The sequence below is a fragment of the Pseudopodoces humilis genome, chromosome 24, assembly GCF_049639895.1.
Source record: "Pseudopodoces humilis isolate 2021_Gansu_Grassland_sample_001 chromosome 24, ASM4963989v1, whole genome shotgun sequence".
NCBI lineage: Eukaryota > Metazoa > Chordata > Aves > Passeriformes > Paridae > Pseudopodoces > Pseudopodoces humilis.
Genome location: NC_142223.1, coordinates 7,366,111 through 7,384,560, shown reverse-complemented (window position 1 = coordinate 7,384,560; position 18,450 = coordinate 7,366,111). Strand labels below are relative to the sequence as shown.

Sequence of the window (18,450 nt, the reverse complement as noted above, 5' to 3'; positions counted from 1 at the left end):
GGCACGCTCAACACTTCCCAGCATCGGGCTTTGGGAAGTTTCCATACCTGTAGTTCAAGAGGGCACAGTATGCTGCTGAAAGGTGGCTTCAGAGTGGTTGTGTTGGACACCCCAAAACTGGAGACAGGCAGGCTCACTCTGCTCCCCATTAGGTCTAAGTTCTCCAGATGTATTTTTGGACTCACAGGCACCTACTGACTCTTCGACAAGAGCTTCACTTCTTGTGCTCCCTTCTGAAAATCGAGCCACTGGCAAAGCTGTTTTCACTTAGTCCTCTTGTCACCAGTTGCTGATCCAAATTGCCCCAGTGCTACACCTCGAAACACTCTTAGCAGCAGCATTTGTACCGCTGCAGTCTGTTGAATCAGGGCTAAGGGAAGCACGTTGCAGAGAATCTGGACACCCAAAACAGCTGGGTGTCAGACTAACTCCACTCTGGGGCTGCCATGGGCTGGCCTACGGTTACAGTGATGGTTGTGCAGATGTGAATGCACCTATCTCAAGGCATGTGTCCCACTTGCTTAGCATCTCTGCTGAGAACAGGAGTGTTTGGGGATTGTGCTGTGTGGAAAAAGTGCAGAGGAACTGATCCTGGGGATAAGTGAGCTCCACTTTGACCTTTGTATCCATTCCTGTCCATACCTTATTTAAACAAGCCTCGCTTTGGGAGTCCAGCACTTGGAGCCAACTGCAGAGATCCTGAGGCTGCCTTTCAGTGCAGGATTGTGCCTTGCCTGCCTTACTGCCCAGGGGACACTGTGCCTGGCAGTATGAGCCTTCATCAACATGCCCTCTGCTTTTGTGGTATTTTTGTGATATTTCTGAAAGTTCTAAAGGGATGAAAGGGTAGAACCTGGGGGAAGTAATGAGTTAACAAATGAAGTGTGATGGAGTGGACACCGGGGGAAGAGATCTGGGCTATTTAGTAGTTGAAAGAACTAAATTCTGCAGACCTGGGACCCTCTCTCTGTCCCTCTTGGCTATCACAAGTAAGCGAGTTTGGCCCGCCCAAGGGAGGGTTGGCATCATTCTTTTCCTCTGGATGTAGTAGGTGAGGAGTGAGGCAGCTTGAAGGGAGAAGGATTAATCTCAGCGCTCACAGTCCCTGTGCACATCTTAACTAAACCCTGTTGGTTTGTGTGTTTCAGTAATGAATCAAATGGCCACACAGTCTCGGCAAATTCATCTCTTTTATCCTCGCTTATGAATAAGGTAAGAGCCATCCATCAAACGCCTTTCATTCCCCCCACCAAGAGAAATTAAAGCTGCGATAGCGGGGAAGGGGGGGAAGAGATGTGTTTGTTTTTTAATGTTTTGCCTCTAATAAGATGAGTTTGTACCATTTAAATTTTGAGACCATTTTTCATCGGGTATAATTTCAGAGCCACTGCTTACGAATTAATTTAATGAACTGGCTGAAGAAATATATTGCCGTCTCTGACACCTTTTTTTTTCCCCATCCTTTCTAGACAGAGGAGGGCTCCAAAAGGTTTTTCTTTTCTTTTCTTTTCTTTTCTTTTCTTTTCTTTTCTTTTCTTTTTCTTTTTCTTTTTCTTTTTCTTTTTCTTTTTCTTTTTCTTTTTCTTTTTCTTTTTCTTTTTCTTTTTCTTTTTCTTTTTCTTTTTCTTTTTCTTTTCTTTTTCTTTTCTTTTCTTCTTGTTTTTTGGTGGAGTTTTTTTGGTCTGGGTTGGGTTGGATTGTTTTGTTTGTTTGTTTGTTTGGGGGGTTGTTATTTGTTTTGTTTTTGTTTTCAGAACCTGGCAACTTCTCTCTCACTTTCCTTTTATAGTTACTCATTTTCTTCACTTACATAAAAACATTTTCCTTCATTTGGGGAGGGAGAGAAAAATCTATTTTTATGAAAGAGAAGAAAAAACCAGAACTTTTGAACCAAAATCATCAATTTATTTCTTCCTGGTGTGAGTCATGGTGTCTAACAAAGTCCCCTTTACTGTGTTCTAGGATATTTATTTTAGATAATGCACAGTTACTTTTCCTTGCTTTTTTGTTAAGTTACACATCATCTCAAACATATATTTCTCTTCACATGATAAATTCTCCTGTACCAAGATTAATTTTGTGGCTGTATACAACTGCAGTAGAGATCAGGGCACCCTTTGAGCCATGCTTTAATATTCTGCTATGTGATAGGTTTTATAAGCATAACTATTGCCATCCCCTTGGTTCTGGGTGTTACATGCATCAAGGCCATATAACCCTCAAGAGAGGGCAAAGTGACTTTGCCTGGTAATCTCCCACCTCCTTTCTGTCTTATCACTGTTTTTCTCCATGTTGTTTAATTTCTGCATTTATCCTTATGTCACTTTGCTCCTCCATTGGCTCTCTGTTACACTGGGATTTTGATTTTCCCTTATAAACTTAATTTCTTATTTGTTCCTTTGTACTGTCCCTTTAGTGTTTCCAAATATGCAGGTCTTTCTTTAGTGAGCAAATTAATTTAGTTACTCGGCTCTCTGGGGTCATGAGTCATTCTGAAGGTCCCAGATCAGGGAAATTCTCTTTCAATGGAGACTTCACTTGAAAATCTCCAGGATAATATGTGATTTAAGTATATGTTTAGAAAAAAGCATTTCTTTGTGTGCAGCCTGACAGAAGGTTCTTTAAGTTGTGCAAAGCAAATGTAGCACAGGTGCAAACTAGGAGTCAGGTTAGAGGAGTGAGATTAACCAAGGAGATAAACCAGCAAGGAGTAGAGCCCACGGTGTGTGTGATTGATGGAACCAATTCCAAGACTAAAGATTGCAAAGTCAAGCTCAGTCTGCTCAGGAGGACATCACACTTGCTTCTTCCTCTTGCTGCACAAAATTTCTGTCCGTGGGGGAATCCTTCATTGTTTTTCTATGGAAAAGAACCCTTTACAGAAATGGAATTACCAGTGGAAACACACGACCTGAATTTCTGACTCCAGCCATAAAGGGTTGCAGTCTCCACACAGCAGCAGGGGCTTTACCTTCAGGGGGCATTAAGAGAGCCTCAAATAACCAGGATTCCTGTAGCCTATTGCCATTTATTTAGGGGGCTGTCAGGCTTAATTAACTGATATTTATAAAGGGCTTCTAGACCCTCAAGTGGGTGGAGTTTCCAGTGCAAGTATCGGGCCCAATCCTGCATTTTACTCATGCTGTGAAGTTTGCTGTTGTTACTAGAGGTAATTGAGAGCACAACAGAGAAAAAAAAGAGTCTGGGAAACTGTGGATTTATTCTAAAAGAAAATTTTCCCTCTAGGCAGGCTTGAGTAACTTCATTTTTCTATCCTGTACATCATACACCTCATGGACCTCTAAACCTAGATTCTGTTTGAAGCCTTTCATGCAATGCAGATTGAGTCCAAGTCCTGCTTTGTAGAGGATGTATCCATTTAGCACAGAAAAGTGACATGATTTTATTACTGAAGTTATTAAGAATTTTCCAGGAACTTGAGACAGAATTTTTCCCCAGTTGAATGAAATTTTTGTCCTTGTACCCTCACACATACCTGATAGTCTCTTTAAAGGAGACATCCCTGGGATGACTGAATAAACTAGAGTTTACCAGTTCTACCACCAGCAGTTTGTAGGAGCTGCACAGGGCTGTTACTGTTGAAGGCCACGCACCTTTTCCATGGTCAAATAGGAGATGTCTCTCTTCACCTCAGTTTCCTCATGGATAAAGGAGACATGATGCTTCATTACTTTAACAAGATCCATGAATAAATATTCACTGGGCATCTGAGTGCTCTATGATGGTTGGGTGGAAGATGCAGAAGAGTCAGGTGTTACTAACTTTGGCTGATGCAGTTGGAGTAGCCTGCACAGACTCTCTGTCCTTGAATCTTTGCGGACACTGCTCTCTGTGGGACAGTCCTGAGGGTGGCCGTGTCTGTGCCCGTGTGCTGGGCTTGATGCAGTGTCTGTCTTCTTGTTCCAGATGTCCAAGACCAGTGCCAGCCTTGGCAACCTGCTGAACATTAAGACAGAAGGTGAAGGCAGCCAGGCCGGGGCTGGGGAGCCATCCCAGTACCTGGGCAAGGCAGTGAAGGCACTTGTCCAGGAGAAGCTCTCTGAGCCATGGAAGATGTACCTGCGCCGGTAAGGAGAGCATGGAACTGGGAATGGAGGAGAGGGAAAAGTGCTTCCTTTGCAAAGTGTCTGACTCACTGGCTCACCCTGAGCACAGAGTTCTCTTGAATGTAAAAGCCTAATTCTGTCAGACACTGATCACCTGAACACATTTAGCCCTTGCTCACACCTACCTGCACCAGGTGTTAATGTCTGGTAAAAAATAACCTGCCCACATATAATTATTTTGCAAAGGAATCTTGAGAACCAAATACAAGCACAGATCTTCATGCAGTTCTGTTATCCTGGACTTCACCTCAGGCTCCTCCTTATGAGCCTGTTGTGTGAGCCCAGGGGACTGAGTGCAGCTGTGCTCTTAGTGCTGGTCCTGTGAGACCGTGGCCAGTTTCACTGGAGCCTTGACACGCTTCCTGTGGCATTTCAGCTGAAACAAAACAGCTTCTGGGGATGTAGAGGCACGGGAATGAGGAAAAGGATATGGAAGCTGGAATGATTGCTGCTGCTTTTGTTGTAGGAAAGGAGGCTCAAAAAGCAGATGGAGCAGATACAAAGCTCACCCACGTACAGGGACGTGCACATAGGTGCTCAGACAGACACGTGCTTTGAGTGCCCACAGATGCACCCAGGCAGACACATAGGTTTGTGCTCTGACACAGAGAGTCACCTACCAAAAAAAAAAAAAACACTGTGCCAATGCACACTTTGTAAATCACAGGCTTTAATGGAGAAGACTAGAAAATCTTCCAGTCCATTGAGCCCCTGGCTGGTGTGAGATCCTTCCCTGCAGTCCATTTGAATTTGGCCTGGTCTGGTTGTTAATTCTGCCAGGCAGTGTGGCTATTTTCTTGTCTCTGGGAGCATTATTCTACCACAAATGTCACAGCCTTTTCCATGGTATGCTGCCTGAATTCCACTTTTTGTACTTTTGCTGCAGCTCTGTTTATATCCCCTTGAACCACAGCAGATCATCCCTCTCTGCAGCTGGAGTTCAGCCCCTTCAGATAGTCACAAACTTCCAGCATTCCACTTAGCCAGGTTTACTTACTTCCTTTAATCTGACTCTGGATTAGTCCCTCCTGCCTGTGGGTCCTGTTGCTTTCCTGCTGTTCCCTAGATGATGCAGAATTTCCCCCCTCCTGACAGAACAAACTTTCTGCCCCCAAAAGGCAGCTCACAATTTGTTTGTATCTGCACAGAGTAATGTATAGTACCATCTTTATCATCCTCTGTGACACAGAATTGCTTTTAATGTTTAGTGATTCCCAATGTATAAAACACCCCCCACACCCAGGTGTATTTTGTTGTGTGTTTCTAAACATGATTCTCCTGTTCTGAACATTCTCCCTTGTCTTGCCAAACCTCTCTGTGCTCTTTTTCACCTCTTGGCACTGGTATTGCCACCTCCTCCCAGTTTAGTATCTTTGTGAAATTCCTAAATATGCTGTTTACTCCTAGATTACTAATTAAGATGTCAAACAGACTAACCCAAGTTCTCCTCTCAGCAGTCACGATGCCTCCTCCTCCCAGCTCAGTGTGGTGCTGTTTGTCATCAGCCTTTGTTTATGGTCCCTCAGCCAGTTTCAAGCCATGAGGTGGCATTACATCCAGGCCAACTGGAATTAATTCTAAGCATATGCAAAACTGAATCAAATGCTTTACTAAAATCCAAATATATTGCATCCCTTCATCCACTAATTTCGTAATTCTATCAAAAAAAGCAATTAAAATTGTCTGGCAAGATTTATTCTTTGTAATCCTGATGCTGTTTATTGCTCATGGTTCCTTTATCCTCTAGATGTTTAATGATTTTCTCCTCCCTCTTAATATTTGTTCCATTACTTTACTGGAAGGAGAAGTTAAGGCCAGAGGTATGATAATTGCCAAAGATGACTTGTCTTTTTTTTTCCCCCTCAAAGAACCAGTACCTTGACTGTTTAATTTCCTTTTTTTTTTTTTTCCACTTATGTAGTACCTCCCACTTCTCTATGGCTTAAAAACCAGCAAATGGTAATGTAATCAGTTTGGGAGTTAATTTCCATTGCAATTCAGGACATACATCATCCAGACTGACTGATTTGTGCATTTTTATATTTTTTGAATGAATCCCTTTATCTGCTCTTCTAGAAGGTCTTCACTACATCCCAGATTCTCTGCTCTGTCTTTTAGTTTTTTTCATCCACAGCAAATTTTATAATGCAGCCATTTTTGATTCATCACCTCCCTTTTTGTGGGAGGCCTTCTTTCTAGGTTCAACACTTCTTGTCTCTGATAAAACAGCCCCTTTAGTTTGCAATAACATGGTTTCTTCTCTCTTACCCCACAGTTACTTTCCTTCCTCTTCTCCCTGCAAGCTGTAACTGACAGCACATGTTCTACATCCACAGACCTTCTTTCTCCAGTACAAGTTTTTTCTCTTTCCTTTACCCTCCTGTTGGTGAGAGGTCCCTCCTGGGACCATATAGACTGCTGTTTGTTTCTTGCTTTCCTGCTCATCAGAGCAACTGTAGTTTGTTGTACCTTAATTATGCAAGATTCCCTTGTTAAGTTTCAAATCCTTCCTGCCAGTGTTTCCTACTTGTTTTCTTGATTCCCTGTGATTCTGGAGTTTCCTGAAATCACATTTATTTGTGCTGCACTTATTAAGTCCAGAGAATCTCAGCAGTGGGTGAGCAGTGACACCACGCTGCACTGGTTTTGCCCTCTTGGCCATTTCCTCCAACACAAGCCATATCTTGGATAATGTGGTGTGTTTTGCTCTGGGGTTTGCATGGCAGGGTTGTTCTTCTGTACATCCATCAGGGATGGTGCTGTGCAGTATTTCTGCAGTCCAGGCTGTAATTGCTGCTTAGATGATGCTTCATCTCTCCCATCTGGGAGGTACCCTCCTATCCAGGGCAAGGGGTGGGTAGATTCTGGATCTAGGTTCTCTGGAATGACTGTTGTTTGTGGGAATGCTAAGAGAGTTGAAAAACACAGAAAAAAATGTCTGTTCCAACTCTGCTTCTCTCCTGGGGCCTTCCCTAAGATGTCTGCTTGTCTATTTTGGCCAGGTTTGGCACCAAGGACTTCTGCGATGCCCAGTGTGACTTCCTCCATAAGGTGCATTTCCACTGTGTGGTGGAGGAATGTGGAGCCCTCTTCAGCACCCTGGATGGAGCCATCAAGCACGCCAAGTAAGTAGGAGAGCAGGAGGCAGAGAAAGCTCTGCAGTGCACACTACCCCAGGTTCCTTCTAAAGGCAGTGGAATGCCCAAGTAAAGAATGAGTGAGGCCTTCAGTGGCCATTCACGTGCCTGAGTCTGAAGGGGTTGTAGGGAAGGAGATGTTACAAATTTCAAGACAGATCTGCTAGCACAATCGGTCTCTCCTGTTGGATGGTTCCCTGTGGTTCACTGCAGGTGACTGGCTTCTCCCAGCAGCCCTGGGAAGCTGCCCCACGGCTGATCTCAGTAACTGCAGTGATTCTGGGGTTGCTCTAAGTTTAACATGGCTTGGCACCTGTCTCCACCCATCTTAATGATTTCCCTTCTCTTCATAGATGGTTTAGGAGGGCCCTAAATCTTACCTCAAAGTCTCCAGAGCCCTTTTTAGGATTTATCCACACCAATTTATTTACAGGCTCCTGCCACATTCTTGTTGATGTTTAATCAAATTACGTGAAATGGTCAAGAACTTATGTCTGAATTAGTATCACGTTTTGCAGTTTTCACTTCCGGACTGAAGGTGGAACTGTAAAAAGCAACTCCGAGTCTCCTTTCTCAACTGCTACTGAGAACAAGGCTTCACTGGCCCCTTCATCACCATCTGCTGCTTCTGCCACCATGGCCAGTGCTCCCGCCCTGGACGTGCCCACTCCAAATCCAGCTGCTATGCCCTCTGCTCCCACACTACTTGCTTGGAAGCAGCTGGCTTCGACCATACCCCAGATGCCTCAGATCCCAGCATCAGTGCCTAACCTGGCAGCTTCTCCCTTGGCAACGACTTCCCTGGAGAACGCCAAGCCTCAGGTCAAACCTGGATTTCTCCAGTTCCAGGAGAAGTAAGTTTCAGCTGCTGTTTGCCTCCTTCTATCCTCCCCAGCCTTGCAGTCCCCTCTGTATCTCTCCTCAGAGCTGCACTACCACACTTCTGTAAAGTCTAGGAAATACTTTGAGATTTTTGAGTGCATCTGAGAGCACTTTTAGGCATGAGTTTAGAATATAAATAAACTTGGTGATCTGTCACTGATTTCTGTTTCATCCCTTGTGAGAGCTGTGCAGAAATACAGGTATCTTCATTGTATGTTTGACAGTGAAGGGTTGTTGGGCCAGAAATCCCTGGACTGATTTGGGGCCGGGGGGAAGGTACCAAACCCATTTAGCGGATGAGACTGGCAGTGTTGGTTCTGTCAGGGCAGGGGAAGCCCTGGCATCCTGCAGTGGCCATGCCCAAGAGTTGTGTTTCCTTTGAACTTTAAATTGGAAAAGTGGCCCTCAAAGACTACAGAACCCACCGTGCATTGCTGTGTTCTGATAATCCTAATCAAGAAAGTGCAGTAGCTGGGTGGAATTGCAGTAATGTTGCCAGCTTCAATTTCCCTGAAGAGGAAGGTGGCTATGGGAAATCTGTGGGCCATGTTTGGAACAGAGGCTTCAGCTGGGCTCCCCTTGAATTAAATCTTGGCAAAGAAACGAATGTGTGAAATGAGTGAAGGTGATGATTGGGTTTTGGATGTATTCCAGTGATCCCTGCTTGGCAACAGACTGCAAGTATGCCAACAAATTCCACTTCCACTGTCTCTTTGGGAACTGCAAGTATGTGTGCAAAACCTCTGGCAAAGCAGAATCCCACTGCCTCGACCACATCAACCCCAACAATAATCTGGTGAATGTGCGAGACCAGTTTGCTTACTACTCCCTGCAGTGTCTCTGTCCGAACCAGGTAAGAGCCATTCCAGAGTAGTGTTCTGGCAGGACTGGGGAGAAGGAGATGAAGGATCAGGTAGACTGACTCCCCAGCAGGAAGTGAGGCTGTGTGTGGCTTTCTTGGCCTTACTACAGAATCATGGAAGTCATAATTACGTGGTCTGGAAAAACATTTGGTTTCTATCAAACAGGAAATCATGATACTTTTGTGTTTCTTTCACTCGGGTGAATTGGACAAGGGAATGATCTGAGATCATCTGAGAGACATAAGATGAAATAGAATAAAAATCTGTGATGAATCTGTGAAGAATCCAGGGAAAGCCATGAGTAAGGTTTAGGATATTTCAGTGTAGAATAGTGTATTACAGAGTACACAATAGCGAGAAAAAAGGACTCGAGAGGGAACAGGGTGCATGGCAGGTTGTGGAAGATAAAATGGGATCTGGAGTATCAGTGCTGGCCCCTCTGACACCTCAGAAGGGACACCATCAGTAGCAGGCACTTGAGGATGCATTTGTTTTAGACCTGCCTAAAGCAGCACGTGTGTGCTCCCCTCTAGCACTGTGAATTCCGGATGCGAGGGCATTACCACTGTCTGCGTCCTGGCTGCTACTTCGTGACTAACATCACCACCAAGCTGCCCTGGCACGTGAAAAAGCATGAGAAGGCAGAGAGGAGGGCAGCCAACGGCTTCAAATATTTTACCAAGCGGGAAGAATGTGGCAGACTAGGTGAGTTTTGTCCCATTTCTCGTGTGCTGTGTCCCATGTCCAGGCCAAGAATGCCATAAGTTAGAACCTGCAAGTTATGCTTAAGAGGTATTTGGACATTAAATCACTAAACAAGAAAGGCAACAAAACATAAAACAGTTCCCGGTCTGTCTGGTTGAAGCATGTTTTCACAAATAGATCCAAGGTAAATGAATAGAAACTGTACTACAGAGAATTGTATATATGAATTTGTCTGGATATGCAGCTTCCTTTTTTTTCTTATTTTTGTCTACTTGTAAAAACCTTTTTTTATTTGGTGTTTGTTTTTATACTTTGCAGTCTTTTGGACCTACTGCTTGTGTTGGGTGAAATTTAAGGGAGCTCTTAGGAGGATTTTTTTTTCTTAACCAGTGCTAGTGCAGCATATTGAAAGTCAAATGGCAAATAACCAGAGAGAGATGGACAAGAACATGTAATAAGCTACTCTCTTCTCTCCAAACCCATTCTCCATAGCCCCTGTGAGCAGCAGGGACTACAGAGTTCTGATGGCAGCCCCCCTCAGAGCAGGGCCTGAGGAAACACCTGAATGTGGCACAGGCTCAGACTGGGGCTGGCCCACTTGCCAGAACTATCAGCAGCACTTCAGAAGTTATTAAAACCAAGTGCCTCCAGTGTAAAGCTGGTAAAACAAATGCACAACAGAAAATAGAATGGGTTGCTGCAGAGGTACCTGGAGCTGAAATCCAGGATTCTGAATGGGAACTTCCTAGAGACAACTCTATCCTGAACTGCCTGGGATTCACTTAAACCTTCTCATTGTGGTTTGGCAATGTCACAGACCCCATCTTCCCTATCACTGCTGGTTGGAACAAAGGCTGGAAGCAAATGAGGTTCAGAATAACACCTCTGGGTGCTGTTCCTTCCCACTGCAGGAAAACAGCCACAGTAGCCAGAGCAAAACTTTTCAGCTTTGAATAGATCAAGGATTTGTACCCGGATGGAGGTTTGTTTGTGGTAACCAGGGTAGTGAGTGTCAACACACCACAGCCTGTACCTACCTAGCTCCTGTTTACACACAGTTGCTGTTGTTTACTCACCTTTTGGTGTTTTAGGTGATAGCAGGGACTAGACAAAGCAGGACAGTGATACTTGACACCAGCCCACAGGGATGCCCTGGCAACAGGCGAGCCCTCACCTGCCCTTTGTGCGAGTGTTCCAGTCCTGCAGCACTGTTTGTTCCCAGTCCCAGAGCACTGGGATGGGGAGGGTGGGCAGGGTGGGGAAAGTGGGACCTAAACAAACACACTCTTGGCCTGCACATCAAACACAGGCTGTCAGCTCCACATGAGCTGGGTGAGTCAGGAGCTGCTTGGCAGCGAGGCAGCTGCAGCCTTTGCATGTGTCAGCAGTGTTTGGTTTGGGAGGGATGGGATACGTGCATCCAGCAGGATGAACATTTGCCTGTGGGCTGGCCCTGCTTTGCAGCAGACACACATTTAGCCAGCACCTTGCATTTGCCTGCATTACATAGAGGCAGCATGGTGGGATGGTGTAGGTGTGTATGGTTTTACCAACATATGGATTCACTTCTGCATCTGTGTACATCCCTGGGGTTTATGTTGTGTATTTACAGATAGCAGGTGCAGAAAGCACGGGCCTGTTTTAAGGGCTGTGAATGTTTCTGAACAAACACACCTGATAGATTTTTTCCAATGGATGTTTCTGTGTCTATAATTACATAAGTCTGTACGGTTGTGGAGAGAGAGGTGAAGCATAGATATATATAAGTAAAGGTGGATGGATGTTGATAGATAAGGAAAAGCGAGCCTGTAGGCTGGAGTGAGAGTCTGTAGGTCTCTGCCTCTGTGTATCTGAGGGTATGGCCAAGGGAGGATGGGAAACAGCAGATCCTGATCACTGATGTAGCTGTGTTTGAACTATGACAGGCCATTGTTTATCAGCTGTATGTGTGTTTGGGGTACGTGCATGCCTGGCACATGCAGCTGTGGCCACAAGGAGCAGAATTTGTGAAGTGCTGTATGCCAGAAGCCATATGAATTGCTTGTTGTTCAGCAACTCAACCTTACTGTTACACAACAGTGTTGGAGTGGCACTAAACACTTCCTGTCTCATTCCTGTCTGACCAGAGCACACACACTGTCCAGAGCTACAGCTGCTATGAGACTGCTTTTCTAAGAGCACAGTTAGAAGGGGGGAAAAAAAGAAAAAAGAACTTTTCATTCCTAATCTAATTATGAGCGTGTATTTTGATTGTAGCTTCTGTGATACAGCTAAATGTCTGGTTTTGTTCTCATAAAAAAAAAAAGGCACTAGCTAAGACTGAAGAGCATTGGCACTACTAGATGTAATGGCAATGTTCCTTCCTTTATAATGGCACAAAGAGGGATGGACTAGGCTCAGGCTCATGTCTTAGATCTCTGTACACTGTAATCCTCTCTTGCAGCTGCTCAGCAGGCTGTAGATTGTGGGTTTGGGTTTTTTTCATTCAGGACTGTTTCTGAATAAGCCATGACCGCTGTTAATGTTCAGTCCATCAGAAATCCACATGGACAGCAGCCTTGTCTTCTCCAATCATCTTCCCTCTGGTCCTGCTCCCTCTCAGTACCTTCATGTGCAACATTAAATGGTTTTTGTGTCTGCAGGTTGCAAATACAATCAGGTGAACAGCCACTTCCACTGCATCCGAGAGGGCTGCCAGTTCTCCTTCCTGCTCAAGCACCAAATGACATCCCATGCCAGGAAGCACATGAGAAGGATGCTGGGGAAGAACTTTGATCGTGTTCCTACTCAGGTAACGTCTTGTGTTGAAGCTGTAGATCCACATGCAGTGTTGGCCCCTTTGGCTGCAGAGCTGCTGCAGTACCAGGACACTCGTACCCAGACTCCAAGGGATGTGTGTTTACACTGGGGGATGCTACTGGGAAGTGGGAGTACACCCAAGGTAGCTTTACCTGGCTGAACTTACACAAGACGAGTAAAGATGATGAAGCATAGATTGCAAAGCATTGCTTAGTGCAAACAGCTTTTCCTTGCAAATTTTGTAGAAAAAAATTGAGAAGGAAAACACTAAAACACATTTACAGCTTGCACTCTCTCCCAGCTCTTTCAATATAAATACAGTTGGCTTATTAAAATTAACGTGCTTAGGATGTGGAAGAATTGAACGTGCTGGTTAAAGCAAGTATTTCCTGTTGCATATAAAGAATTATTTGCTCCTTTCCCCGAGGATGGGAGAAATACCAATCTTGACATTTCTCTTCCCTTATTGATGTGGATTTAGTTGGGGCATTCCTTGTCCTCTCTCAGGAAGTAGCAGAGTGATGCAGTTGCTGCTTTACTAACGCAGACAGCAGCTGGGAGATTAGGTCTGTTTGTTTCCTGAAGAAATGGAAGAGTTTCAGCTGCAGCACTGAGCTGCTGCTCCAAAGGACAGCATCCCTGCCACCTCTCACTTGTTGTGAGACTTGTTTTAGCTGCCATTGACTTGGTAGATGAAACAAGCTGTCTTTATTTAAATGCCTGTGGCTGATCTGACCTTAAGAACATCATCTGGTTCTTAAGATGAGGCCATCATCTTAAGAGGAGACCATCTGTAGAAGCAAGATGAGAACCCTCTTTAATTCCACAAGATGGGAATGAGAGGTCCCTGTTAGTTATTAACTACTGTCAATAAGTGAACTGTTCAAGTGTAGTGCTGTTGGATTTAATGAGTTCACAGATGCTAAGGAACTGGTGTTGCTGTTGTGGCAGCTTTTGGTCTCTAATAAAAAGTTTAGGTACAAGAATCAGGAAGATTTAACAAATAAATTTGTCTTCACTACTCTTCCAGCATATGCTGAGTCTAATCCCAAGAATTCTAGTGCACACTGGGCAGAAAATGCTGTGTTTAACCTCCATCTTGTTTCACTGGCAATCCTGTGCCACTTAGCACAAATAGGAGCAGCGGCCTGAGCAGTCCTGGGGGCACACAGAATTGTCCTAACCCACTGCTGTGTTCAGCTCATGGAGCACCGAGGGTGAAACCACAGCTCAGAGCATGTGGCAAAGCTGACCAGATCGCTGGACTCCCACTGCCTTTTGAATTGAAATGAAACCCCCAGTCTCTCCCGTGCCCTGGTGCTCTGTGGGCAGTTCATGGTGTGTTTGACCTACCCATGGAGCTGTCCAGGCCACTGCAGCTGCACGTGGCCCCCAGCACGTGTGGCCCTGGTGTCAATCCCTGTTCCCGCTGCAGGGGCTCAGCGCTGACACGGCTCCGGCACAGCTCCAGCTCTGCCTGCAGCAGGACCTCCACAGTGAGGGGCAATGCCAACATTACACCTCCTCTTTGTGAACACAGCACAATCCACACACCAGGATGCTGGTGCCAACATTAACGCTCCCAGCTCCCGAGTGCAGCACAATTCACATACCAGGATGCATGTGCCAGGTTTAATGCTCTGAGCTCCTAGTGCAGGAGGATTCATGCTCCTGGCCCCAGTGCCATGGGTGCCACTCACAGGCACGTGCCAGCTGTCCCTCATGAGCTGTGGCAGAGGGAGATAAACATGCAGACAGATGGTTTTGGTCCTGGTATCTTCCTTTTGGTGTGAAAGTCCCTGTCTTGTTTTCCTGCTGCAGGTTATTGGGCACACTCCAAGAAATGAAAATCTCCCCCAGGTTGGCAGCATGGCACCCAGCCCAGCCTCATCAGGAACCCCAGCTTCCTTTCAGGGACCCCCAAGCATGATGGACACTGAAACAGAAGAGTACATGGATTACACTGGCTGTAGCCCTGGGGGCATCTCCTCTGAATCTTCCAATATGGACCGCAGCTGCTCCAGCACTCCAGTGGGCAATGAAAGTACATCAGCAGGTAAGGGAGAAGGGTGTGTGTGAAATGGATCAGGAGTTGCCTGCTCTCCTGGGAGATAAGCTCATAAAAAGAGGCCAAGGGACAGTTGCATCTAAAAATACACACTGTGCCAACTTCAGTAGTGCTTCACACTAACCCAGCTCTTTCCAGCACCTGAGAGAAGAGGTCCATCAAAATACACACCTCAAGCATCCAGGAACTAGCAGCATAATTTTTTCCTCCCATGAAGAGAGATTTTTATCCTGGGTCTTGGAGTTGGGTCTATTTTAATAGCTGATTTAAAAAAAAAAAAAAAGAGCTGTGGGCTACTTCTTTACTTGGCATTTCCTCTGGTATCTCTTTGTATTTACTTTGTACAGTAAAGTCAGGCACTTTACTGTAGTGGTGAAGTACAACAGCAGATATGTCATACACAGGGGATAAAGCCTATCACATCTGCAGAAAGCAACATCTAAAAGCAGCTCACTGAGCTCACTTCCTCACCCAAAAACTCTTGTTCCACTTTGTGCAGTTGCACAGAGCAGACCCCCTTCATCCCCTCTTTTGGGAAGTGAATTCCTGCCCTGTTTGCCAGGATCATGCAGAGCCATCTCCCCCTGCCCTGCATTACAGGGTCAGCTTGTCAGGAGCCAGATACCTGGTAGGAATTCTGCCATCATATAGTGATGACCAGGGATCTCTCAGCTGTCCTTTCCAGGGTTAAGTGGGATATTCTGCATAGGCTGCCTCAGTTTGCTTTAATTCCATACATATTTTCCTGGTTTTCTTTCCCACCCCAGATAAAGGCCATCGCAGTCATGTTGAAGGAGCACTGCTGGGTCATGGCACTGGCCCCACGACATTATGGCACATCCAGAGGGTTCTGGTGGGGCAGTGGTTCCTGGCACTCTCCTCTGTGTCAGTAATGGCCCAAGTGCTAGGGAATTCCCCCCACTGCTCTCCATGCAGGGAGCAGCTCCATCCCCCCCAAGTGCAGGAGCACCCTTACAGCTGTTACCTGAAGCAGGCAGCAGCCCTAGAGATGAACAAGGACCAGAATGACCAAATTAATCCAGAATTCCTGCTTGGAAGCCCGTGTCTCTTCCACCATACCGTAAAGCCACCCTATCTCCTGCATAGACAACTCTCCTCTTCCTGGTGCTGTCAGTTCCTCACCTTCTGTTTCTTCTCTGTTGCAGTTCTTTTTCATACATTTGTGAATGTGTTTTCCATTTTCATCATATTGCTTCTGCTCTTGGGTTCTCATTTCAGTTCTTTTGTTTCTTGTTTTGTTGTTTTTTTGGGTTTTTTTGGTTTTGTTTTGTTTTATTGTTTTTCTTTTTTTTGTTTGTCTTTTTTTTTTTTTTTTTTCTCTCCACATTCTCCAGGCTGCCTGGTTCCTTCTACTGCTACTGCTGCTGCCGATGATGCAACCCACACTGCACCACAACCTCCACCACCATCTCTGCCTCCATCTTTCTCACAAGCCCTGCTTAGGTCTCCCCTTCCCACCCTCCCCTATCTCTTCTCTCCATCTTGTCTCTCGTACTCCTTGCTCAGTGCCACTCTGGGAGCCAGCAGAGGCATTGTCATGCCTGCCGCCAGCACCACTGGGTTTGCGCCCATCATTGCCACTCCAACTCCAGTAAAAAGTGACGTTCCCTTAGTGCAGGATGCAGCAGGTAACACTTCTTTGCTTTCTCTCCATGTCCTGTGCCCAGCTCCGTCCCCACTCACCCTGCCCACGTTTTTTCTCTGCACCTTTGGGTCGGTAGAGCAGCAAAGGTCACTCTGTGCCTTATCAAATGTTATCCAAGGGCCCATCCATGCCTGCTCCTTTTCCTTGCTGACACAGTAACCACAGCAAAGGGGAAACAAACCACAGCAAATCATTCACAGACATTTGGATGGATAACTGAGAGCAATTGCCACCGATTCCTAACTATGAGAAAAACCTGTCAAAATCCACAACTAAAATGCCTTGGTGTCTTGGTCACCTCAGAGTGGCCACAGAGCAAACTTTTGCTCATGTGGCATTAATGGGACTTGGACTTTTTGGTTAGATCTTCCAGGCCACCCAAGCCAGTGCCTGCCTTAGTGTGCTGCACACATCTCAGTGGGTGAATGTCTGATGAGGTACCCAGGTCCTGTGTTTCAATTGATCTCGCAAACTTCATATGAAGCCACAAAGTTCAGAGCAGCCTTCCCAGGATGAGGAATGCAGTACAGGCAGAGTCACATGATGACATCATCAGACAGGTTGAGCTGTTTCTCACACTCGTTATTTATATCTGCTCTAATCAGCTGCAGAAAATGCAGATAGATTTCAGTTTGAAGCTGCCATGATTCCCGTGTGTGACTAAGATCAGAGATGTCTCGGGCTGGGTATTCTCATTCCATCTGGGAATGGCATTTAGGGTGTGTCTCATTTTTGGCTTCCTTTCCCAACTCCTAGTTCTTTTCCAGTTAATTAAGGACATCTTTGTGCCTAAAGTTCACACTTATGAGGCTTCTGGCAGCCTACAAATATCCCAATCATTCTTCCTCCCAGGTTTTTAATAATATGTAAATCCAAGGTCAGTGGCTGGGAGCATGGCTGGAGGACCAACTTCACAGGTTTCCAACTCCACTTCATGGGTTTTTCTCAAGGGACTTGGCAGGAGAAGGATCCTTGCCTTGTCCAGGGGAGTGTGTGCCAATTAACAAAATTCACAAGAAACTCTATCTTTGCTTCTTTTTAACTGAATTGCATGCAGCCTGAAACCTACTAACCTTGTGCTGTCCTTCCTCTAACCGAATATTTTAAAGTATCTTTTGTTTTCACCTTGGTATAGTTGGATGAATGCTGACATTATTAGTGGTTAAATAAATAAGATTACGGAAAACACCATTGAGATTTGGTGGGGACCACATCCATTGAGGCTTGTAATCTTCCACAGGGTGCAGGGACTGAACGCTGGCAAAAGAGGAGAGTGCACCAAGGTGTCATCTCTCTTCATTATGCCCTCCAAAACTTTGCCTGTATGAGAAAACAGAACTGGTTTTCAACTAAAGTTTTAACCACGTCTGTTTGAACTGTTTTAAAAGCTGTGTAGATGGAGAGTTTTAAACAGGTAAAATTTAAATTCTTCTTATTTTCCATCCAGAGTCTTTTCTCTGAGATGGGTTATCCCACATTCCCATCTGAAGACAGACCATATGAGCATTAGTTAATTAACAATAAGGAACTTGATGGTTTGGCTGTAATTTTATTAAAAGGAGTTAATCTGGACAGCAGTGACTTGTCCAGGCACCACTGCACTCACATGAGTTGGCTGGGAGTGCAGAACTGGATTTTACAATACCAGATGTTTAGGGGGGAGCAGAGAGTAAATTGGTCACAGATTCTGTAGTTAAGAGCCTGCCAATTTCAAATCTCCAGTGACAGAAAGTTATTCTTTCACTGGTAGCTGGTTAAATCAGCCTTAGCGTGCAGTTTCCACCATGTCACTCAGATGGTCTCACTATGGATGACCTAAGCTGGTGTCCTGAGTCTGAGCACAAGACCCATTAATTAACAAATGGTGAAGAAAAGCCCTTTGTTCTTTGCTTATGCCCAAACTGTACAGCCCAGCCACGTGAGAGGAGGTTCCTGCCACCACTCCCATTGCCTTGTGTGGGAGGTTTCCTTCAGTGGTCGCCACCTTCTCTTGAAGGGCTGTCACTGAGAGGCATCACCTGTGCACCTGCCAGAAAGGAAGTCATTCTGCAAGCAGACAAGGAAAAAAGTTAATAGACATTGAGGTCGAGTCCTTGATGTCAGAATGATCCTAGGGGACATGAGCACTAGCCAGTTATGCTGGCCCTGTGAAGCAAAGTGGAAGATAGATGAGGGATCTTTATTTATACTAGGGACATTGTGG

The 18,450-nt window shown here is 45.4% G+C and overlaps 1 protein-coding gene across 9 annotated transcripts in view; it reads left to right on the top strand.

Moving 5' to 3' along the window:
- The window catches only part of CASZ1 (castor zinc finger 1), a 198,344-nt gene that overhangs the window by 177,478 nt on the left and 2,416 nt on the right, over positions 1–18,450 (top strand). For 8 of the 9 annotated variants that reach the window (XM_088066623.1, XM_088066622.1, XM_014259237.2 and 5 more), the window contains 9 exons: positions 1,149–1,212; positions 3,928–4,088; positions 7,130–7,252; positions 7,783–8,118; positions 8,801–8,999; positions 9,543–9,714; positions 12,357–12,505; positions 14,335–14,569; positions 15,937–16,230. In XM_088066623.1, coding sequence (XP_087922749.1) covers positions 1,149–1,212; positions 3,928–4,088; positions 7,130–7,252; positions 7,783–8,118; positions 8,801–8,999; positions 9,543–9,714; positions 12,357–12,505; positions 14,335–14,569; positions 15,937–16,230 — 1,733 coding nt within the window. The remainder of the gene's footprint in view (positions 1–1,148; positions 1,213–3,927; positions 4,089–7,129; positions 7,253–7,782; positions 8,119–8,800; positions 9,000–9,542; positions 9,715–12,356; positions 12,506–14,334; positions 14,570–15,936; positions 16,231–18,450) is intronic. The other variant, XM_014259238.2, reaches the window with a different exon arrangement.